General features: G+C 36.3%; 1 protein-coding gene across 1 annotated transcript in view; it reads left to right on the top strand.

The window, feature by feature from the left end:
- The window catches only part of LOC148946153 (histamine H2 receptor-like), a 312118-nt gene that overhangs the window by 162166 nt on the left and 123136 nt on the right, over positions 1–26816 (top strand). The window contains exons 3-4 of the mRNA XM_089097827.1: positions 9505–9727; positions 15193–15361. Of these exons, the coding sequence (XP_088953953.1) occupies positions 9505–9727; positions 15193–15361 (392 nt within the window). The remainder of the gene's footprint in view (positions 1–9504; positions 9728–15192; positions 15362–26816) is intronic.

Here is a 26816-nt window from a genome sequence, read left to right as displayed (position 1 = left end):
CAATAAGACATCTCAGCAATATACCAAGAACGACTGAGGGTATTAAGCTGAAATTTTGGGGGCTACTTCTATTACTACTTCCTCCCTGAATATTTTACTAAATCAAAAGAGTGTAAGTTGATCCACGCCGTGAAAGAGCGTGAACAGAAATTACAACAAATAAACGAGTCAAACTCAAAACGAGCAGAAAGTAACATGAGAAGGGTTCAAAATCCCCTATGCTTTCTATAAGCCAGAATATAAATTGCACCTTACTGAAAACATTCTTTTAAAGGTTTTCACTTTTATAACTTTATGAAATCAAAAATTAATTAAGATTTTAAGTAATAAATATTAGCATATGTATATTAAACTGACAATGCACATTCATTTGAATTTTTTCAGTAAATTACAAATTATATTCTGGCTTTTAGAAACCATAGGGGTTTTGAACCCTGCTCATGTTAATTTCTGCTGGTTTTGAGTTTGACTCGGTTGTTTATTGTAATTTCTGTTCGTTTTGGGTTTCATTTATTTATCGATGCTCATTTGTGGTAGTTATATGCTTGGTAAATTATTTGGTTCTTTTTTTGTTCATTTTTGATTTGATGGAGTTCTTTACTTTTTTTAAAAAAAACTTATTTTGTGGAAAAAGTTTTTTAAATTAATTTTTGTAAAATAACGACCCTTTAAAATAACACTAAAGTCAAATCATGGCATAAAAAGTCACGGCAGAATAGAAATATTAAATACAAGTACATTTACTACGTTATCATAGACCAGATAATATACAATTTAACATAAACAATAGAATATTTTTTAGTTTACTCCAGATGTTGAGAGGTTTATATCAATTTTTTTATTATGATTATTTTTTGTATGTGTGCTTACACCCTGACTTGTGGTCCCAGTTATACCTATCATGTGTGAATACTTTTAGAAATAATCGTTTTTCCATATGGGTTAAAACTCCTCAGCACAAAGATGGTCTTTGAAAATGAAACACTTCTTTGAAAATACTCCATCTCATTTACAAAAACACAAAATAAGTTGCATTTCCTCTCTAGTCTATTCGCTAAAATTATAAAATTTCAAAATCCTTTTTCCAAAGACAGTTGTTACTTTCACTACAGATGAAAATATGAGGGAAGATGAAGTAAATACTCACTGAAATTGCTTAGGCATAAATAAGAAGCATCAACAGCTGTCTAGCATTGTAATGCATTCCCTGCAACCAAAAATAATCAAGTTTCTAGCAATTGCTCTTTGAATTCGCAGTTTTCAATAAAGATAAACCAAAAACTAATCCAAAATCGGTTTTGTCGGTTTTTTTTTTTTTTTTTTTTTTTTTTTTTTTTTTTTTTTTTTGTCAGAAAGCTTGTATTCTAGACGGCGAAGAAACCCTGAAGAATTTGGATTTTTATTGCAACTAATTTAATGCTATCCAGCAGATGTTAAGACGAAAAGTATCTTAAAAATTCTGAGTTAAACTGTTTTTTTTCAAGGAGCTTTTTAAAAAAGGAATTAAGAAATAAATGTCACATTTTTTGGCGTGTTACAAACCCTAATATTTATATTTAAGAAAAGAACAATGCACACAAATGCACGGCACCAAGAAATGCTTAGCATAGACAAGAGCAACGGGAAATCAACTATGCACCTGCTACTGCTACTACTACTGCTACTAATGACAATTCACTGCACCGCCATGCCGCCTGAGACCAACACAGCTACGTATGCTCCTCTTCCATCCAAATCTATTTAGAGCTTCCTTCATTTCACCTCCTAAGTAGTTTCCATTTTCCTTCAATCTTTCCTTGCAACCAGGGTTGCCACCGCCATGGATTTATCCATGAAAATGTGGATTTTTCAACCCCTGACATGGATTTAGGAAGTGCCTCCGATTAATACGGATTTTTTAATAAAAAACATGGATTTTTCAAGAACAGAGATTTTTTTTCACATGAAATGGAATTGGCGTCGCTCAGGAAAGCAATCTTTACGGCGAGACGAAATGGATTGGCGGACCAACTGTCTCATTGCTCTTACATCTGTGGCCATAGATGGCGCTCCATCTCCAGCTCACCTGGACCAGCTGACGTGCTGAAGAAGTCCGAGAAATTAAAAACTTCTGGAATATGATTTGTTTTGAAAAGTTCTAACGTTTTATCCATGCCTAAAAACAAAAAAAAATTCTACCCCTGCTTTTGCCTCCACCAAGATAAGCTGGAAATGGCTGTACAGGAGAGCTATGCGCGATAGAGATATCCCTTTAGTCAACCTCATTGGTTCTGTGTCTGATAATGCAAGTGTGAGGCTCGGTAAAAAAGCGGGTCTGGCTTTGCTTTTAAAAAAAGATGTGCCGTGGCTCGAAATTTTCGGGTGCACTTGCCATTCTTTTGCTCTGTGTTCGGCCGCTGCTTGCGATGTTCTAGATCCTGAAATAGTACAATTGGCTCACGACGTGTACAATTTTGTTGCTTATAGCCCAAAAAAGGAAAAGTGAATTTGCTGAGTGTCAGAAGTTCTTAAAAGTTGCCGAACACGCAATACTTTACCCGTCGAAGACACGCTGGATAGCAATGGAGCGAGTCGTGAAGAGGTTGCTTGAGCAGTGGGATGCTCTGAAAATTTATTTTCAGAGTATGGTCGCTGATAACATTCCCACCGCTGCGAGAATTCACGAGGGACACGGGAATTTAAAGCTTCGTCTTTTTTACCTCTTTCTGGTGTATATATTGCTTGTCGTGAACAAGTTAAACCTTGAATTTCAAAGTGAAAGTGTCAGGGTTCACCAAATCATGAAGAAAACCCGGGAAACATTGAAGGAGATTATGCAGAACTTCATTAAACAGGAAGTTGTAGACAGAACAGACCCATTCAAAATAAACGTGCGGTCAACGAACAATCCAAGACCTTACGAAAATGTTTACTTTGGGCCCAAGTTTCTGGCACTCTGTGAAGGAATGAGTGGAGACACGGATTTTAGTCACAAGTTGATTTCCATTAAAAATAAGTGTGTCATTTTTTACCAAAGACTGTGTGAGGAAGTCATTAGAAGGGTCGATTCCAGTGGCGAGCTTTTAGTTCAGCTGGAGGGCGTTGACCCAAAGGTAGCGGTAAGTGACCGTATCAATAGCTTGGTAGGAATTCACTCAGGGTTTTTTGCTACCGTAAGTTTTGCTATTACCCAACTCGACAGAGACTGGCAGAAGCTTAAAGTTATCCGTGATTCTCTGGGCGATTTGGCAAAAAAAAACAGGGGCATTTTGGTGTGAGCTTGGCAAGCTCACTGACGCTGGTGACAACCCCATGTTCAGTGCGCTGCCAGCGTTCATGCAGATACTTATGTCTCTGTCACATTCATCAGCAGCAGCGGAAAGACAATTTTCGCTGCTTAAGTTGAATAAAACACCTCTAAGAAACCAGCTGGATCCAGAAATTTTGCCGGCACTCATGAGAGTGAATCAGTATGTCCTGGTTCCACATGAGTGGGATATCCCCGATTTAGGCGTGCTCGATGCTGGAAGTGAAAAAGAGAGAGAAAGGAAGTACCGTCGTGAACAGAAACAATCCTTCCTTATGTGTTCGCCGTGAACCTTAAATGTTTTTTGTCGTTATTTGAAGTTCGTTATCGTTATTTGAAAATATTATTTGAAGTTTACGAATAGACCATACCTGATTGGAACTTGAATACTGGTTATAGAATGTAGAATGCATAAATAATTTTTATTCTGTATTTTCCAAATGTCGTAAATCGATTAAGTTCTGTTCAAGGCACAAGGACAGTCAGCTTTTCATTCTTGCGCTCCACAATACTTCTAGCAGCAGAGAGGGAAATCACAACAATTTCCTATTCCCGTTACCTAGCAACAGAATGTCATTTATCTCCAATTTGCAAAACAGTCGAGTCGGGGCGCGAATCGGAAACCCGCTCTGTCAGAACCAAAAGTAAATAACCGTAACAGAAGTAAGAAAGTCGAGCGCATCTAATCAGGCTAGACCCCCCACGTTTCTTCAAGCAAACGGTTTTTTCCGGCTGAATCGCCTATCTTTTCGTACGAAGAAATCAGCCGGAAGAAAACGGACGCGAGGGTATAGCCTGATTTGAGACCAGCATTGCGCTTATGGCAGTTTCTTACTTCTGTTACGTTTATGTACTTCTGGTCAGAACTTAGCTGTACTCTCGGTGCACACAGATGCCATCTCACGGTTTTTGCATTTACTCAATGTTTCTCCCTAATGACGGAACATTCTACATTTTGCTGATTTGCCAGATATGTGGAAATATTCCAGCGCATTCGACAAGAAAAAAAAAATGCAAAACGTGCGTTTCTGCGTTGGATCTATATGAACGAAGATGTATGTCATCGAAAAGCCGTACCTGCGAGTGACACGAAGCGTCGCGAGCGGCAATTTTTTTCGTATCTTTGTCAACAGTGACAAACATGGACAAACATGGATCTTTTTTTCTTACCCCTGCCGTGGATTGGTTTCTTGAGCTGGTGGTAACCGCTTGCAACAACCCTCACCTCATTTGGGAACGACTTGCTTTTCGTTTGGTTCTAGAAAGATGGCCGACAAGGACTATCTTAAGCAATCTGTCATCCTTCATCCGCAGAACGCGTACTAGCCATCTAAACCTTTCTCTCATTTTACCTCAAGAAAGTGAGACTTTTCCGCAGGGGCGTAGTTTGCTATGGGGCAGGGGAGGGGGAAGTTCCCCCTCCCCTCCAGCTGAAATTTAGTGTAATCAAAATCTCGCCAAACTAAAATAGGCCTACATAATTCAAGCATCCACAGAAACATAGTAGATTTCTTCAGTATACCTTTGCCTTTTTGGTACTATGGGGCTCATTTTTCATTTTTCATTGTCATTTGACTTGGAAGATATGCTCCAAATTTGCCCCCTCCCTCCGATTTTTACGAAATTACGCTACTGATTTTCCGTGCAGCTTACTGTTTGAGATACGGTCGGTCAGCGGGGTACTCAAAATCAACTCGTAGGCAATTTTTCTGAAAAACCTCTAGCAAATCCTCCTCTGCCTTTCGGAGCGCCCAGGCTTCATAACCATACTTAACCACTGTCATCATTGTAGCTTCCAATATTCTAATCTCGGTTCGCAGACTTATATTCTTAATTCTTTAAAACTTTTTTCAAATGTGAAATAACACCCTGGACCTTGGCTATCCTACTTTTAACATCTTCCCCGCACCCACCATATCAAACAGTTCGTGGTAACGAACTTTAAGTAAGGAGCGACCCGGCTCAATGGTAACCAAAACTCGAGAAAACGGAATTTTGATGCCAATAGATACATAAAAAAAAATCAGATTTTAATGCTGATTTCAAATATATAAGTTTCATCAAGTTTAGTGCAACCTATCAAAAGTTCAGCGCCTGAGAAAACTTGGCTGATTTTCAAAAAAAGGGGGAAAGACCCCCTAAAAGCTATAGAACCTTAATGAAAGTCACACCATAATATTCAGCGTATCATAGAACCCTACTGCAGAGATTTCAAGCTCCTATGTACAAAAATGTGGAATTTTGCATTTTTTGCCAGAAGAAAGATCACGGCAGAAGAAAGATGTTTTTTTTCCCATGGGTGATCGTATTGACCCAGTGGTCCTAGAATATCGTGAGAGGGCTCATTGGAACGGAAATTAAAAGTTCCAGTGCCATTTTTAAGTGACCAAAAAAATGGAGGGCAACTAGGCCCCCTCCCACGCTCATTTTTTTCCAAAGTCACTTGAAATTTTGACATAGCCATTTTCTTCAACATGATCGAAAATATGATAATTATGTCCTTTAGGATGACTTAATCCCCCGAGGTCCTTGGGGGGAGGGCTGAAAGTTATGAACTTTACCCAATGTTAACATATAGTATTGGTTATTGGGAAGTATACAGACGTTTTCAGAGGGGATTTTTTCTGGTAGGGGGGGGGGGTCGGAGGTTATGTGGGATGATTTTTCCATGAAGGAAGTTTTCATGGGGGAAGGGACATTGCTATGAAAGGGGCACCGGATTTCCCAATATTATTTTAAAAAAGATCAGAAATTACGAGCAACATGTATATCTCGTATATATAAAAAAACAAGTTTTTCAACTGAAAGTAAGGAGCAACATCAATACTTAAAACGACAGAAAATATTACGTATATGATTAGGTTCACCCCCTAGTCAATACCTCGCTCTTTAAGCCACATATTTTTTAGTACTTTCATAAGAGCTATTTATTCTAATTAACGGCATTTGTGATTAAGGGTTCATTTTTAAAGAATTGGAACAAAATTCTAACTTTAGCTTAAAGAGCAAGGTATTGACTAGGGTTCGAACCCTCTAATATACGTATTAAAAAATTAATGAATATAGAAGTTCGTTACGTAAGTTAATTCGTAAGTTACGTATATTTATTACTAATAAAAACGTTCGTAAATAAAATTAAACAAGTTTCGAGAAAGCCATTTAACCAAAAAAAGTAAAATTAATATTCAAATTTTGTTTTAGTTATTCATGTACGGTGAGCCAAAATCAAAACCTGCATTAATTCAAAAATGTTCAGAAATTAAATAAAAAAAAGTTTTTTTAACTGAAAGTAAGGAGCGACGTTAAAACTTAAAACGAACAGACATTATTCCGTATATGAAATGGCTGTCCCCTCCTCAACGCCTCGCTCTTCACGCTAAAGTTTTACTTTCTCACAACTCTTTTTTAAAAAAATGAAAACTTTAGCGTAAAGAGCGAGGCGTTGAGGAGGGGACAGCCCCTTTCATATACGGAATAATTTCTGTTTTTTTTAAGTTTTAACGTCGTTCCTTGCTTTCAGTTAAAAAAAACTTGTTTTTTTTTTAATTTACTAAAAAAGCTACCTAAATTAGTGAAGCCGTCCACTTGATCAATCTTCTCGTCGTCCAACATCGCCTGTTCACCTTCACTTTTCCCTAATTTTAGCAATTTTTTCTCACCGCCTCAACTGCAAAATAATAATAAATAACAAAAATAAATTAGAAGGAAAAATAAAAAGCGGAGCAAAACAGCCAAACAACAAACCAGACTCTTTCAACGATATCAATTTCCATATTCAACATATCCCCCCTATAATGCTACCTTCCTCCCACCCTCCCGCACTACTACCCTCTAGTACAACAAATCATCTAATTCAAAAATGAAATTTGTCCTCCTCGTCCCTTTCTACCCTATACTACTGTACAATATATAATTCTTCTATAATTAATATCAGTTTTCATATTATAAACATACCACATATGCCCCCTACAACGCTACCTCCCTACCATACTTCCTCACGAATACTACCTTCTAACATGACAAACCATCTAAGTCAAAATTCCTAATAGCCCTCTTATTTTTTCCCTACCTTATGTGATTGTACAATATAGAATTCATCTACAATTAATTCTTTATAATTTATTTCCATAATTCAAGAGTTAAAAAATCTTAGTCCGAAAATGCCCCTTTTATTATTTGATTTGACCTTACTGGGTAACTAAACAAGGATCTTGTCCGGTCTTGAGAAAACATAGAATTTCGATACATTAAAGGCTATTGAATTGGGATAGTTGGTTTTTAATTACTTTAAGGTGCACTTCTGCTGCTTAGAATGTAGGACTGATCTATCTGTTTTAACTATAATTTTCTTTAAGTTCTCCCTCTGCTAAACTTCAAGCTGTAGGTTTCTACTCCTTCTTACTTTTGCAATATACCGTTTTCATATTACATACGAGAAAAACATTTTAGATTAAACATACTCTTTGGATTATATATTAACTGAATATAAAATAAGCGACATATTTTTAAACGAGAAGGCAAGACCTTGAGGCATCATAATTTTTTATTATGACAAGTAGCGAATTATTCATGGGTTCAGTTTAACTTATGAATGAATGTGGTACTACTAAAAAAAAAACTAACAAACAAGTATGTGTCCAATAAGAGAGTCATGCATACTCCTTCCATTTACCCGTACCCCAGCCATTTAAACATTTGCCTCTCAATTACTTGGAATATCTGTCTTGGCTTTTCTCTGTCTACTATTAGCCATGTCTTGATGCAACTTACTGCAAATACTTGATAACTTGAATTCAAAATCAACGGACGCGGTCGAGGCCTTCGGCCTCGACCGCGTTTATTAATCGGCTTCAAATATTCAATAATTTTTCAATAAATTCCTCAGTTGTTTTCTGGCACATTATTGTGTTAAGTTTTATGATAAAATTGTTTGTTTTTTAGAATCAGGTTCTCCCACTAACTCTTCATTTTCTCTTAGCCCTCAGGGAAAATACTGGTTCTTGGGTTCCTAGGGTAAATTATTTGACCGCTGGCAAATACCCAAGTAACAATGCTAAATGCAAATAAAAAAGTGTGTTATTTCCACCTAAGTTGGTATTTAGTGGTATTTGACTTTTTTTTTATTACAAATTCAAAGCTAGTATAGCTGTTTGAAAATCCAAAATAAAAAAAAAATTAAGGAGTATTTCACAAAAAGTGTTTAACTTTTAACAAAGCTGGTGATTAAAAGTCTGAGGCGATGTTGCACCTTTTCGAAATTATAACTATGCAAAGATTTTCAGGCTGAAAAGCTGAAGGGCCTAGCATGGGACCCTTGATACCTTGGTTCTCCAGTCACTTCCAGTTCCTTCACAATTATAGACAATCTTTTTATCTTCCTTGATTTAAGAGTATTAAATAATATTTAAGGAAGACCCGAATGGTGAAATGTAACAACATGACTGTTCTAAATAAAACACACTAAACACATATTTATCAAACGAAATTTGGCGTTTCTACAAAAAAATCCGCGGCCATAATCCAATTTAGAAACATAAAAGCTGAAAAAAAAAACATATATATTTTTCAGGAATGGTGTTGGATTTCCAATTGTGATACGACTTTTTGGAAAAGAATCACTTCAGTGTGCAACAGGCAGGGATGTATACAAGATTTTGTCGGGGGGGGGGGGGGGGGTACAAAAAACTTTAAAAAACGCATCAAACTTTTTATATTCATTTTTTTTACGTTTTTACGAGTCGGACAGATATTTCGGCGGGAGGGGCTTCAAACCCCCTACCTCATCTCTGGATGCAAACTTGGCAACAGCGTATAAGCTTAGTTTGCATCAAGAAGTTGATGCAGCGAACATGGAAGGTTGAAATGATTTAAATTCAGTTAAACCCAACCAATAAAAACAATCTTTAAGAAAAATTTGATTGGCTGTGCCCTCCGAAGTCAAAATCGGATGTCACGGCATTGGCCAGTGTCATGTTCACCTATACACTAACAAATCGTCACTACAATCAGCTAGTCATGTTTTTGAACTGGTTAAACATCCATGTTTGTATAATCCCAATATGAAATGGACCTATACCTGGGCAAATACAATTTTTAATACAGAGTAGAACCAAACAGAAACTGAATGTGTATTTATGTTTTAGGTTTGCTTTTAGCTAATCTTCTTTTTCTCTTTTCGATTTATTACTCTCTCCAAGTTAATTATATCCCTTATCTAGGAAACAGTTTCATTGTAAATGTGGCCTTGGCCGACCTGTTGATAACTGGATTAGCAGTTCCGTCCTCAATAATTGCCTTATTATCTGGTTTGTCGGACTGGAGACCGATTTGTCGGATACAGTGGTCAATAACCATCGTTTCTGCCTTTGTTTCTGCACCAAGCATGGGTTTCCTTGGTGTTGATACTCGCATTTTTGTTGGTTTGGAACCTGAAACTTACAGGTAAGTTTAAAAAGCAAGTAAGATCGTCCCAAGACTATGGAACGGTACAACCGTAAAAAAGGTTTTAAAGCAGGTTTTAAAGCTTAAAGGTTTTAAAGCAGGGTATAATAAAGGGCTTGTTTATAACTAGAATAAATGAAAAAAAACCTTGTGGTTCTTCAGGTACCGTCATTTCATGCAGGAAAACTTTATTACCGCATATGATACATATCAAAGCCCATTTTTGTACTATGATTCAAGACTTCTTTCCCCGCCAAAAATAAACAGAACTATGCGAGGAAATATTTTCAATTTATAACTGTAATATAAAGATTCTCTTAGTTTCACCAGAAATTAATTGTACCCCCTGAACTTTAACCTCAGTTATAGCCCTACTACGTCTTTTAGGGACAATTAAGCTTTCTTCTAAAGCAATGGTTCTCAAACTGTGGTACGCGTAACCCTTGAGAGTACGCAGCAATTTTTAGGGGGTACATGGCCGGCCAACAGAAAGAAAAATAAAACAACCCTTTAAAAAAAGAACAGGCAATTTTATTTATATTTTAGCTATAGTTTACTTAGTATTTCTTAGTACAATAACTGAGGAGGGGTACCTAAATCGTAATGTGGTTAAAAAAAAGGGCGGGGGCGCAGCGTCGAAATAAGTTTGAGAACCACAGTTAAAAAGAATAGGGACAAGTGGAATGAACTTGGAATTTAGCTTTTACGAAATGAGTCAAGTTATGAATTCAAAGTATTTTCTTTGGTATTTTTAGAAGAAACACTAATTAACTTTCCAATCAAATTATTTTATCTGAAGAGGATTGTTCCTTGGGATCTAGAAATAGGATAGCAGCTCTCTAATTTTAGGACACAAAGCTTACTAAAGTCTGTGTAGCAACTTGCATACCCAGGTACCCTAGGACCATATTAAGGGTACCTTTTGGCACCCCCGGTTTTACATGGGGTACACGTATTCTTCCGGAAAGTTCCACTTGCAGAAAATTCCCCCTCCTGGAAAATTCCATCACAGAAAATTTCCCACAGAAAAATTCCCCTACCCTTGCAAAGTATTCCCCCTGAAAATTCTCTCCTGATGTAAAATTGAGCAGCCAAAGGAAAATTGAAAGACTCTAAAAAAATGAAGAAAAGAGGGGATTCTGGAATATTCTACGGCCGTACTCAGGGGGACTGAATGATCACCATCCCTAAATGTTTTTCCAACTCGTAAAAACGTAACGGAAATTCTTATAAACAAATGTTTGATGCGTTTTTTGAAGTTTTTTGGTAAACCCTGAAAAAATACCCCCCCCCGCGACAAAAAACACAGGATGCAGCCCTGCCACCTATATATCAAAATACATGTAGAATATATGGAATAGACAAAAACAAAACAACATTGAATAGAATAGACGCTATGAGCCTCAGAAAATTTGCTGGATTTTTGTGAAATGAAGGAAACACTCCAAAAATGGCAAGTGCTCTTAGTGAAAATCGTATCATTAGACTCAGCATATAAGAGAATTCCTTGCTAAGGAGGTTTTACACACCCCTATAAGAGAGCGTTTCCATACTCATGAGTAAGAAAAACCTTATTCCTATCTACAAAAACGTAGAATTTTGAAAAAAAACAAATCCAAGAAGAAAGATCCCGGATGTTTTTTTTTCTTTTTTTTTAGGAGTGAAACCCATAGAACATCGATTCTGATACCAAAGGCTCGGTTTTAGTGAGAACCAGAGTTCTTGAAGTTTAGGGTAAAACTGAGTTTATGCGTTAAAAAGTGGAGGAGTGGGTGAGGGTTGGTCAATAGGGCAACAGTACCCCTTGGAAAAATAGAAAATGTGTATTTCTGTCACTCGTATTGTAAGAACTATTTTGATTTTCAGCCTCACTTTACGTTTTACCATGACAGGACACCGAATAAAAGGTAAGGAGAGAATCATGCTACCCTTCAATCACTTTCCACTCGTAAAACGGGTACTCGAACTCGCAACTTCGGTGCATATAAGCCCTCTTCCATTATTCTATGACCAATCGAGCATTTCCATGTGATCAACATTTGTGTAATTTTTGGGAATTTAAGGAATGAAGAAGGCATATAGCTTTTGATCATACAGGACTATGTATGCTCTCAGTGTTCAATTTAAAATATTACAATAGGTTTGCCTTCTTCCTAAAGCTTATAAATTACCCATCGCACAATATACATTGTCTGCAGCAAAGGCAGTGCTAAGTAGACTCTAGTTCTATTTCTAGCTCTCTAGATTCTAGATTTAATTGTATATAACGTCAGTTTATGTCACATTACTTAAGAGTCAAATACCAGAAGTCAGTAACAGCAACAATATCGAATCCCTGGATGAGCAATTCACAAATCATGAAATTAAGTTAGTAAACTTTTCCTATAAAGCTGCTTTAGTTTGGTCAGAGCTTGAACCTCAATCTTCATTCTGCATTTTTAGTTTTTAAACAGTTTGTTCACAATCAATATGATTATTTAAACGCTGACTAAAAAGGTTTTAAGACTTTTTACGCTATCCTAGTGTGAAGGCTTGTTTAATTGTATAAGATTACACTTAATATAATATAACTGAACGACTTACCATGGACAAATGAATATATCTATGGGGTAAGAGGAAAAATACAATTTCTCCTTCTCCCTTTTATTCATTTACATTCCTGTAAAGAGGCCCATTCTCATCGATTTTACTAATAGAGATTTCTAAAAGGTGCATGTTAGACTTGTTGTCTTCTACTGTTAGGGAGGAATACACTAACAAACTGCGAAGGTCACGAAAGTCTTGTGACAAAGATTTTTTTTTTCTTTTGCCGGCAATATAGTTAGTTACTCTTAGTGGAGATGAATCCTTGGAAACGGGGGAAAAAATAGGCAATAAAAGTTTAAAAAAACACATACCCTGCTCTGTAAATTTAAAGCAAGTACCTTTTTCGAAAGCTACGATTTACTGTTAAAAAGTAATTTCCTTTTTAACCAGTGTTACACCAACTCATAAAAATATGGAGGGGGGATGTATTTTTCTAAATGTAAGGGGTAGTATTTGTGTTATTTTTTCTCCAGTAAGAACACCGAAAAAACGGTCTTTTTAATGAAGACGCCAAAGGAGATACTTTTTAAAATCTAAAGAGCAAGAACCCACGGGGTGACCAGCGCTTTCCCTCCTCCCGATTAGCGTCACTGTTTTCAACTTTCTTGGGAAATTATACCCTAGTTTCTTTACAGTCCTCTAGTATTTTTGTGGTTTTCATTGATAAATGCACGCATGCGAGCAAAAATATTAACTTCCCGACACAAAATATAAACCAGGCTTTGGCCATGTCCGGCAGGTGACAGTACAGCTGCCCAACACCGCAAACGCCAGCAGTCGTGGATCAGTTTTCTTTGCGATGGTGGAGGTAGCTAGTTCTGGTCATCTAGCGTCTGCAAGAACTAGGCTATACATTATAGCCTTTGTCGGTATACCCGTAGGAATTTTCTTCTGACTTTTTTGTCTTGTTTTTCAGAATGGATGTTTCTCTTAAAATTAGTGCCTGTACCATACATTAATTAAAAAAAAGTTTTTTATACTAAAATTAAGGAGCAAAATTAAAACTTAAAACGAACAGAAATTATTCTGTAAATGAGGATGGCTGTCCTCTCCTCTATACCCCGCTCCTCACGCTAAAGTTTTTAGTAAATTTAGAAAAAGGTTCTGGTTCTGATTAAATGGCCCTTGTGTTTCAAAAATCGTTCTTAAAGAATTGAGACAAAAGACCAAACTTTAGCGTGAAGAGTGGTGTATAGAGGAGGGGTCACCTCCCCCCCTCATATACGGAATAATTTTTGTTCGTTTAAAATTTCTGATTGTTTTTCAAATAATCCCAAGGAAATCCACTCCCTCCTCCTCCGTGGAAAATCCTCCCAATAAAAAGTTCCTCCATAAAAAGTCCCCCCCGTGAAATCTTTCTCCCCGGGAAATTAACCCCAGATAATTCCATCCTTGCTGCAAATTTCCCCTCGAAAAATTTCTTACGGGCGATTCTACCTGAAAAATGCTCCTTAACTTAGTTCATCTGAAAAAAAAAAGATTTAATTTCTGATAATTTTTAAGGTCATTTCGGAGTCCCTTCTGTATGGAAATTTTTCTCAGAACCCCCCGCCCCCCAAGGAAAGTTTCTCTCACAGAAATCTTCCCAATAGAATTGTTTTTCCTGGTGATAATTTCCCCATAGATAATTTCTCCCACGGGCAATCCTCCTCCACGTAAAAATCCCCCAGAGTATTCCAGCTCCGCTGACAATTTCCTACGGATAATTCCCCTATAGCATTTCCCAGTTTAAAATGGGGTCGCAAACGAGAAAGTAAGACAATTAAAACGAACATCGTAAATGAATTCTGGCAAATTTCCACCGTGCAAAATTACCCCTGGAAAGTCCACCCCGAGAAACTTCCATCTCAATGGAATATTGTCCTCGTAGAAAATCCATCCTCATGACTTCCCCCCTCCTGAAAAATGTCTGTATACTTCCCAATAACAAATACAATATTCAAGCATTAGGCAAATTTCCTAACTTGTGACCGTTCCTTCGGGGGTTATGGGCGGGGGGTCATACCATACCTAAAGACATATTTATGGGATCTTTCAAGTATACATAACAAAATGGCTATCTCGAAATTTTGATCGGATAACTTTGGGAAAAAAAGGCATGAGAGGGGGGGGGGGAGGGGTTAGTTACCCTCGAAATTTTTCGTCACCTAAAAAGTACACTTGAATTTTTAATTTCCATTCAAATGAACCCTATTCTGATCTTCTAGGGACATTGGTTCGATACGATCACCTCTCCTAAGAACAAAAAAAGGATAAAATAAACACAGATTCGTGATCATTCTTTGGGCAAAAAATACGAAATTCTACGTTTTAAAGATTGGAGCTTGAAAACTCTACAGCATAGTTTTTTGCTAAGCAGAATCTGCTGGTGTAATTTTCAATAAGATTCTTTGACTTTTAGGGGATGTTTCTCCCTTTTTCAAAAATCAGGGAAATTTTCTCAGGCTCGTGGCTTTCGATAGGTAACATTAAACTTAATGAATCTTTTATATTTGGAATCAGAATAAAAAGCCAATTATTTTTGTATGTATCTTTTGTTGTGAAAATCCTTTTATTTAGAGTTTCGGTTACTATTGGGCGGAGTCGCTCCTTACTTATAGATCGTCACTACGAACTGTTTGATAAATAAAAGTAGAGATATGGTGAATTCCATTGTTCCTCGTAAGTAATATACCCTTCTTTAGTAACATCACCTAGTGCTGATATTCGATAAGACGCTTAAGATGCCCTGGGTATCATTTGTTTGGTTCTTGTAAGTTTCGGGCTGGCGTATCTGTTCGTTCAGTACTGTCTATTGCAACAGTAACGACAGAATATAGTCTATATAACTGCATTAAATTTATAGGACGCTATTTTATTTGTTATTTTTATAATTTTAGGAGGTACTTTACACCTTGTCGATTTGGATTATTCATTGTGGCGATCTGGCTCACGAGTGGCTGCTGTCTGACAGCATTCCTAGCTCTAAAACAGCTTCCAGATGTTTGTCATGATATAGAATTTGATAGCAAAATTGCCAGTGGTTGGAAATGGCATATTCCAAGTGCAGTAAGTTCTAAGTCTATTGTTTGATAGGAAACCGAAAGAATAAAGCTAGATATCATAAGTGCCATTAAATCTTTCAGGATATTTATTCCTCTTTCTTTGCAAGATCCAGATCCAATGTTATGATTTTCAGGGAAAAAATAGTATTTTTAGAATGAAAATTATGCTTTAAACTCTTGTTCCTTTTAGAATTTTTGCGCAAGCAAGAACTTCTCCCTTCCAGTAACCTTGAGCCTACCGAGGCAAATATTTTCGGGTGCCCTTTTCTACATTGGTTCGACCTATGTAGCTTATTATGCCAGATTCTCCATAACAAAATTCATACCATAATTTAAGTGCTGTAGATAAAGCATAAAATCGCTGTAGATAAAGCTGAAATCAAAAAATAAAATTTGTTTTTAAATTAGTGTAGGTGACATTAAAGTTTGAAATTAAGTGAAAAAGATTATTTATGTCATCAAGAGGAGAGGAGGTGGGATTTTAAAATTATTAAATATATATATATATATATATATATATATATATATATATATATATATATATATAATATATATATATATATATATATATATATATATATATATATATATATATATACATACATACATATATATACATATATGTATATATATATATATATATATATATATATATATATATATATATATATATATATATATATATATATATATATATATATATATATATATATATATATATATATATATATATATATATATATATATATATATATATATATATATATATATATATATATATATATATATATATATATATATATATATATATATATATATATATATATATTTATATTATATATATATATATATATATATATATATATATATATATATATATATATATATATATATATATATATATATATATATATATATATATATATATATATATATATATATATATATATATATATATATATATATATATATATATATATATATATAAAGAATCATAAAATCGCGAAGAAAGAAGAAAACGAGGAGAATAAAGTGCTGTAGAATAATATAATAGAATTTGAACATCAGGGTCCATAGACAAAATTGTGTATCTTCAAGAAGCTTCCGCAAAAAAAAAAAAAAAAAAATGGAAATGACTTTAGCGAACAAAACCAATGCTCATCAAATTTGTTAAATATTTACAAGCAAATAAACGTAATAAGAAGTGTATTTTATTTTTTGAAGGAAATAAAATTCCATAAAGAAAAAAAAATCCGTACGGATGATTTAGAAGATACTGTGCTGTCATGAGGTGCTTGGGTGTATAGTTTTGATATTCCAAATTCCAATTCTTCTTGAATCATATTTCCTCAAATTTTGTCTCTAACCCGAATTTCATTTCTCAACATACACAGTGTCTCTACATACGAAAATAAAAGAAGGTTTATTTTTTTGAAAAGCTTGGTCATAAGTTGTCAATTGTTTGTTGTTTTCTGCTCCGTTTTTTTGCAACAGGGGTGATTGTGTCGAACCAGAAGTTGTAGGATATTTGGTGGGATATTTGTTGAACAGAAATCAAGTTTCTTGTCTCCTTTAAAGTATAATAGAGAACCTACTAGAATTTCTACAATTAGGTACCGCAAAACAACAAGGTTGGCTCTATTAATACCAAAATACTATCGAGTGGAAACTCTGACATATCCAATTGGTTTAGAACAATTGGAAAATTATTTGCGTAGCCTCCCAATATTTTAGGCTGTGTGGTCATATGGTCTTATTTTCGTCCCTAAAGGGCTGGACACACGTAGCTCAATTCGGGAACTGATTTCCAAATCAGCGCCGATTTTAAGAGAAATCATCGTTGATTTGAGCTTATAAAATTTTCTAGTTTTCGGCGCCCATTTACAAATCAACGCCGATTTTCATCATTATCATCACATAAAAATAGGGATACAAATAAACAGTCAGCCAGAGATGTATGTGGTGAAAGACCCCGCTACTGAGCTGAGGACTAAACTGATAATTACGTTGAGATCAATTATGCAACTATCAATAAACTCCAGTTGACTGTTTGTGTCCATGATTTTTTGTTTTGAAAATTTTGTGCAATAAACTTTTCTTTCAACAAATTTTTCTTACCGCTATCGTTTGTCTAGTGATGCTGAAATCGGTTTCCGAAATCAGCTACGTGTGCCTAGCCTTTAAGCGCATAAACAGTCAATACAAAATGAACGGTTATTATTATATGGAATATATATGGAGTATTTTTGATAGTTAAGCCACATGAATGGTTACAAACCAATATCGGGGGAGGGTTATACTGATAGTTCGTCGGTGAAGGATGCCTAATGCATAAAAGATTGCATTTTTAGTCTCAGTTTTTTAGCTTCTTTGGAGGTGTCCTTAGAATATATATACCAGGGATTTATCTCCGAGCTTCCTATCGCTTGGGACAATACATATAGACTTGAAGTTAAAGCTGAACCCTGAAGATGTTATGACTCCTTTCTTACTATAGTTATCCTTATGAAAAAAATAAAAGATCGAATTTAAAAGCTTACCTTCACAAAGCCTGATAGGGGCAAGTCCAATGAACCACTCTTCCTTTGAAAATTCAGTTAATATGAGCTTGCATCATTTACTGTCAATGCGAACCCTCCTTCAATAAAAATAGACGTTTAAAGGGTATAACGTTTCATGGATTATTTTCATCGGCGTAGCATTCTCGTGCAAAAGTTAAACTTTGGCATAAGGAGTAGAGTTTTAAGGGGGCCTCTGTCATGTTTAGAAAACCTTTGAATATAAAATTAAAAATCTAAGAAAACAACTTGTTAGTGAAATTTTTTTATGAAAGACTGAAAAAATTAAAAAAAATGTTTGAAAACCTTGAAATAATGCTATAAACGAGAAAAAATTAAAATGGAAAATCAATACAAGCTTAAGATGGACCACAAATATTATTTACCCGTAGTCTCCTAAAAGTCTAGAATGTTTGTGCTCATAACTAACTAGAAGCTCTTAATAAAATCACGTCTTAGTACGCGGGACGGTGCTCTTTACCTTTTAAAATCAGGGTCACTGCCTGCCAATATCGGGACCAAAGGGCATCTAAGTCGGGATGATAATTCCAACTATTCCAATTCCAGTGTAGTAGAAAATCCAGTAAATAAAATAGAATATGATATTTTCTCTCTGAACTTAAGGAACTCTGTGTGCTCTTAAGAGACTGAATCAATTACATAAGTTTTCAGCTTCAACGACTTTTTTAATTTGTTTCCAAGGTTTAACTTTTCCCTTCTTTTTTCTCGCTTTTAAAAACCATGGATATATATTCATATATATACACACACATATATATATATATATATATATATATATATATATATATATATATATATATATATATATATATATATATATATATATATATATATATATATATATATATATATATATATATATATATATATATATATATATATATCCAAAAAAAAAACATCGTTTTCTAAGTTCTTATCACTTTAAGTTTTTGGTTTTGTAGAAAGGAGGTGGAAGTAGCACAACAACAGTGATTTGTTCTCAGTTGTCCTCCATATATATTAATAACTTATTTCTTCCTTGTACAGTCGTTTCTAAATTATTAATCATTTTCATGGAAACTAAAATTGCAATCAGCGTCCCCGATTTTAGAAAGCTTTTGAAATTCTTGGGTACCGAATTTAGCAAACTACTGCCCTTACATTAGGTAAAAAAAAGGCCTAGCCCTTGTTACCAAAAACTGATTTTAATTACCGCTAAATAGATAGATTAAATTGACAGTTTTATTTTGCATTGTTTTTTTTTTTTTTTTTTGCTATGTAAGGAAAGGCAGGATTTAAAATAAAGAAATCGTTGACGAAAATAAGGTGTTTTTAAAACAGTACAAATAAATGAATTATTACCAGTTTTTTGTACTGGCAATCTACTGAAAACACCCAAATGTCTTAATTTTTTGTATATTAGAAAGTAATATTTTTAGAAGTTGATATTCTTAATGACAATATATTTTACACTAGACTCATACAATTACATGGATTTTTGCAAATATAAAGGTATCGGAAAAAAGAGGTTTGAGCAGCATTAAATTTTTAGCTTATAGTGAAAAATAAAACTACATGTAAAATATTTTTTTTTTCATTAAAGTGCAAACGGCGTTCACACCTTTTGGGATATTTGAGGGACGGCAACACTATTTTCATTTGTTGTAATTTATGTATATTTTAAGTTTGGCTTTGTTGTCCATTTTAATTGTTGGTCATTTTAAGTTTAATTTTTAGTTATAGTGATTACAGCTCCTTTTAGGCTTGACAGCTAATATAAGCGAATTTCTATCTAACAGTTCGTGGTAACGAAGTGTAAGTAATAAGAGACCCGGCTCAATAGTAACCGAAACTATTGAGGGGTATTTGAGGGACGGCAACACTATTTTCATTTGCTGTAATTTATGTATATTTTAAGATTGACTTTATTGTCCATTTAATTGTAGTTATTTAAACATATTTAGAATCTTCTACTAACGCTGATGAACAGGTAAGCATATAAATGCTAATTTTTGTTCCAGTCACAATAAAGTTAGAAAATTTAGGTTAAAAATGCAATTTTGATTCTTCAAGCCCCCTTTCTAAATATACACACACATAGAAGGAGGAAATCCACTGAACTCCTTAGTAATAGCTGGTTCAAAACGATACACTATTATACATAAACTAATGGGCCCTGAAATGAATCATCTCGGTCCAATAAAGCTTAAAATAATAGTTAATACTAACCGGTTATCTTATGGACAGTAGGCCTATACAACCGCGCAGTGATATGATCTCTAAAATTGGATGCTATATAAATACTTTTTCCCTTCTAAATCTATTGGCTATCACAGAATTTTCATTTAATAGCATCTTGGCCCTTTCCTTACCAAAATTGTTGTTTTCCGCCAGAAAATGGCAGAAATTATCCCTTTACTTTGGGGATATCCTTTATTACTTTTAAATAAGACTTTTAATTCCTGTCAAATTGGGCCCTCCCCTGTTTTCTATGACCTTTGACTTTCTAATCGTGACCATACATCCTGGGCAAAATGCCATTTTCCGTATTTTGTAGATATGAGCTTGAAACCTTACTTTTAGGATTCTGTGGTATGATAAATTGACCAAATGACCTTGATCGATCTTACCCTTCCTTTGGGGGAGGGGGGTCTTTCTCTCTTTTTCTAAAATTATAAAGATCTTCCTGTTCTAATAACGTTTGGTGGGTAACTTTAATCATTATGCAATTTCGTATATTTGGAATCATCATGGAAAGTAAGTTCTGTCGGTATATACATTGTTACCCAAATTATTGTTTTAGTTTTCTAGTTACCAAGAACTGTTTGAAAATTACCAGCCTTGTTTGAGATTGAACGCAATATTAATCCAGATCATTAAGCGTGTTTCGATCGCTTTTAAAAATAGAGAGTCACGCCACGGTACAGAACAAAGTACTTTTCTATCATTTAATTTAGAATCTTCCCCCTTTAGCTTTATGCGTATCCAAAAATCCCAAGGGATATCCTAATAGCCCAGAGTTGCATACACTTCCCATTTCACACTAACTGCGGGATTTGTTTTTCTCCTATCCGTGAATGCATGATTAACAGCTATTTGCAGCATTTCCTATATCATGCAATGTAAGTTAAGGGTGTTAAGAATGCCAAAAATAGCTTAGATAAATTTGTAAAATAACAGTCGTTTTTTCGCCATAGACAAGGATTTTTCCTATGTTAATTCTAAAAAATGTCCATGTGCCTAATGTCAAAGGGTGTATCACACTTCTTTAGGATGGTGAAGGCGAGTGAAAGGAAGATCTTAAAGCATTTTTTGGGAACATACATTTACACACTCACACACACACACACATATATACTCGTATATATATATATATATATATATATATATATATATATATATATATATATATATATATATATATATATATATATATATATATATATATATCATATATATATATATATATATATATATATATATATATATATATATATATATATATATATATATATATATATATGGGAACATACATTTACACACTCACAGACACACACACACACACACACATATATATATATATATATATATATATGGATACATACATATATACACACTCACAGACACACACACACACACACACACATATATATATATATATATATATATATATATATATATATTTCTGAGTGTTTCGGTGATTATCGGCTACGAGCGTCTACCTGCTGATCCGTTTAAGTTCTTGCCAAGACGATGCTATAACTGTCACAAAATCGGTCATCTCGCTTCCCAGTGTACGGCTGAACCTGTATGCTCTAGATGTGCCTCAAGTGAACATCGTTCTACGCGAGATGAATCATGCAGACACCGACATTCTGCGTTGAATGCAAAATCGGCAGTCGCACGTGTTACAGTGTAAAATGTCCCTTAAATAGTAATCCACAAAAGAAATGACATCTGAAGCTTATGCAGTTAAATGTTTATCGTGGAACATTAATGGCTCGTTCACGAATAAAATTCCGATCTTAGATGTTGTTTTTGAGCAAAATGAAGTTGTCTGTTTACAAGAACATTTCGTCACAAGCTGCAGTAAAAGTATTCTTAGTTTTAATAGTTCAGTATCGGTATATTCAGTTTCAGCGAAGCAGCTAAGTGGAAAAGGGGGACCCTCCGGTGGTATTGCCACTTTCGTTCGTTCGACTCTAAGATCTAGTGTATTTGAAGTCAATGATAATTTTCTAGCGATTCTTGTTGAGGGCTATGTTTTTATTAATGTATGTTTGCCTACAAATTACCATGATGAATGTTCGGAGCACACTTTCACTTATTCTAGTAATAAACTCGGACAGTGTATTAACCATATTAGATCCTTAAGCCTTGAATGCATACTAGTTGGTGACTTCAATTGCGACTTGAATGAACCGCTCTTATCTAAGTCTTTACGTTCTATGTTGTTGCTTAGTATTTTTGGAGACCAGTTTGACCTCAAGTACAAATATTTAAATTTTAGACATGTACACACCTAAATGTCTACATCAGATCTCGATCACGTCGTTGCGTCCCCAAATTTCAGGATTTCACCTGTCAAGGTTGTGCTTGATTTTCAGCTGTCTGATCACTTATTAATACTGTTCTCAGCCGATATTCTTTGCCACAGCTCAGATACACAAACGCAAACAACTTCAAAAACACCTCCTAGGTCTCGCCGTGATTGGCGTAAAATTAACCCTGTTTTATTTCAAGAAGAAGCCGCCACGAAAGAAGATCCTTAGTAAGATCCGTGTCCCTTTCCATCTTCTCTCTGGATTAACTGCTCTTTCAAGGGAGGAAACACAACTATCAGTTGACTTTTATTGCGCAGAAATTGGCCATGCGCTTCGCTGTGCTGAAAAAGCTGCCGTCCCTCTAAGTAGACCCCGTCATCATACCCTTCCAGGCTGGTCTGAAAATCCAGCGTTAGTGGATACCCATTCTAAGTCTAAATTTTGGCTTCAACTTTGGGTTTCTTGTGGACGACAGTAGAGAGGGGTCAGGAGGTCCGAACAGGGCACCAAATATGGGCATAGAATACGGACGGGGCTCCATATATAGGCATAGAGTCATTAGGGAGAACACGTGGTTAATGGGGTCAATGACCTCTTTTTCCAAGGTCGATTTATTTGTTGTTGTTGTTGTAAGTGCACGCTCTCAGCGAATGTCAAGGTCGATTTATTTGGTGTTGTAAGTGCACGCTCTCAGCAAATGTTATGATCCAGAAATAATACTTGTTATTGTTTTGGTCATGTACATGCTCGAGGCGAATGTCATGGTGTCCAGAAATAGTATTTGTTGTTGTTGCTCTAGGCAATGTTATGAGTTTTCCGGAATTTGGAACACCTGTGCTGTCGACCTCAATTCACCTATCGTGAATCAATAATTCCCCTTAGAAACAACAAATTAATTTCCCCTTTCTTGACAGATCAATCAATCAATGACATCATCTGTCAGACTTTAAAAATTTTCGCCCTAGAAACATTTCTCCAGGAATAGATCCAAATCATTAATGTCTTTGCCTCGGGAACAACTCTTTTGGTCGAACTCCAAAGGATATTAATAACCAAAGGCCATGGAAACAATTAGGCAAGAAACATCTTAGCGATGAATTGTTTTAGCGCGCGAAAAGGTTTCTTATTAATTTGAAATGCGTTAGCGCAGAGATGCCAATAACAAAGGAACACGTTGAATTTACGTTTAGGGATTATTTGGGCGAAACCGTTTTAGACAGGTTATGGAACTATTTCGGCGAAACAGATAGAGACATTTTAAAAGAAGATTTTTGAAGAGATTTTGGAAGAGGTTTTGAGTGTGGTCGTTATAATACACAAGTTTCATTTGAACAGTGTTGTGAGGTCCTCTAACCCAACCCCAAAGGGTTCCAATCCTCCTACCCCAACCCCGAAGGAAGCCCCCGGTCCTCAAAAGCCCCCCAAGCTCCCAAAGGCCCTCCACCGGTCCCCAAATGTCCCCCAGGCCCCCAACTGTCCCCCAGACCCTCAAAGGCCCCCAAGCTCCCAAAGGGCCACCGGCGCCCCCAAAGGCCCACCCAGACCCCCAAAGACCATCCCCGGGCCCCCCAAAGGCCCATCGAGCTCCCAAAGGACCAACGGGGTCCCAAAGGCCCTCCCCCGGGCCCCAACTGGCCCCCCGGCCCCCCACGGCCCTCCCCTGGTCCTCAAAGGTCCCCCGGGCTCCCAAAGGACCAACGGGGTCCCAAAGGCCCTCCACCGGTCCCCAAATGTCCCCCAGGCACCCAAAGGCCCTCCCTATGCCCCAAAGGCCCACCCAGACCCCCAAAGGCCATCCCCGGGCCCCCCAAAGGCCCATCGAGCTCCCAAAGGACCAACGGGGTCCCAAAGGCCCTCCACCGGTCCCCAGATGTCCCCCAGGACCCCAAAGGCCCTCCCTGTGCCCAAAGGCCCTCCCTCTGCCCCAAAGGCCCTCCCCCGGCCCCCAAAGGTCCCCCGGACCAGAGAAGCGCTGCCGGGATAAGACACACACACACACACACACACACACACACACACACACACACACACACACATACACACACACACACACACACACACACACACACACACACACACACACACACACACACACACACACACACACACACACACACACACACACACACACACACACAACACAAAAAAAACAACAACAACAACAACAACACACACACACACACACACACACACACACACACACACACACACACACACACACACACACACACACACACACACACACACACACACACACACACACACACACACACACACACACACACACACACACACACACACACACACACACACACACACACACACACACACACACACACACACACACACACACACACACACACACACACACACACACACACACACACACACACACACACACACACACACACACACACACACACACACACACACACACACACACACACACACACACACACACACACACACACACACACACACACACACACACACACACACATACAAACATACACATACAAAAACATACACACACACACACACATACAAACACACACCGACACACAAACACACACACAAACACACACACTAAAACACACAAAGAGTCACTAACACACACACTATCACACACAGACACACACACCCACACAACCCAACACACACACACACACATACATACATACACACACACACACATACATACACACACACATATACATACACATACATACACACATACACACACATACACACACACACACACATACACACACAATTACACACACACACATACAAACAAACACACACACATACACACACACATAGACACACAAATACACACACACATACATATAAATATACACTTACAAACACAACCACACACACACACAAACACACACACACACACACACATATGTGAGTGTTGTCTGACAAATCTGATTTGTTATATGTAATTTGATATTTCCGACTTTTCATAACTGGATTTCTTAGTCTTTCGTAGGTGTGTGGTGTCTGAAACCTATGATTTGGGATGTGTGGGTTGCTATTTTTTGACTTTTCTGAGCAGGATTTCTTTAGCCATTCGTAGGTGTGTGTTGACTGAAACCTATGATTTGGGATGGTTAATTTGCTATTTTTGACTTTTCTGAGCTAGATTTCTTAGCCTTTCATAGGTGTGTCCTTTCAGAAAATTATGATTTGGGAGGTATAGTTTGCTTTTTGGACTTTTCAGAGCTAGGATTCTTAGTCACTCATAGGTGTTTGTTGTCTGAAACTTCGAGTTTGGGATGAGTAGTTGGCTATTTCAGACTTTTCTGAGATAAGGTTTCTTAGTATTTCGTAGGTGAATGCTGTCTGAAACTTATGATTTGGGATATGTAAATTACTATTTCGGGCTTTTCTGAGTTGGATTTCTTAGTCTTTCATAGGCGCGTGATGTCTGAAACCTATGATTTGGGCTATTGTAATTTCCCTTTCTGAATTTTCATAACCGGATTTCTTAGTCGTTCGTAGGTGTGTGGTGTCTGAAACCTATGATTTGGGATGAGTGGGTTGCTATTTTTTACTTTTCTGAGCTGGATTTCTTAGCCTTTCGTAGGCGTGTGTTGACTAAAACCTATGATTTGGGATGGTTAATTTGATATTTTTGACTTTTCTGAGCTAGATTTCTTAGCCTATCATAGGTGTGTCCTTTCAGAAAATTATGATTTGGGAGGTATAGTTTGCTTTTTGGACTTTTCATAGCTAGGATTCTTAGTCACTCATAGGTGTTTGGTGTCTGAAACTTCGAGTTTGGGATGAGTAGTTGGCTATTTCAGACTTTTCTGAGCTAAGGTTTCTTAGTATTTCGTAGGTGAATGCTGTCTGAAACTTATGATTTGGGATATGTAAATTACTATTTCGGGCTTTTCTGAGTTGGATTTCTTAGTCTTTCATAGGTGTGTGATGTCTGAAACCTATGATTTGGGATGTGTAGTTTGCTATTTTCGACTTTTCTGAGCTAGGTTTTTTAGCCTTTCATAGGTATGTGTTGTCAGAAAATTATGATTTGGGATGTGTAGTTTGCTATTTCAGGCTTTTCTGAGCTAAGGTTTTCTAGTATTTCGTAGGTGAATTTTGTCTGAAACCTATAGTTTGGGTTGAGTAGTTTGCTATTTTTGACTTTTCTGAGCTAGGTTTATTAGTCTTTCGTTGGTGTGTGTTTACTGAAACCTATGATTTGAGATACGTAGTTTGCTATTTTGACTTTTCAGAGCTGGATTTATTGGCCATTCCTAGGTGTGTGTTTACTGAAACCTATGATTGGGATGTGTGGTTTGGTATTTTTGTCTTTTCTGAGCTAGATTTCTTAGCCGTTCAT

This window comes from Artemia sp. Qi Xiang Cuo, chromosome 12 (genome assembly GCF_049724085.1).
Source record: "Artemia sp. Qi Xiang Cuo chromosome 12, ASM4972408v1, whole genome shotgun sequence".
NCBI classification, from domain to species: domain Eukaryota; kingdom Metazoa; phylum Arthropoda; class Branchiopoda; order Anostraca; family Artemiidae; genus Artemia; species Artemia sp. Qi Xiang Cuo.
Note: the sequence above shows the minus strand (reverse complement) of the source record. Positions and strands in the feature narration are given on the sequence as shown.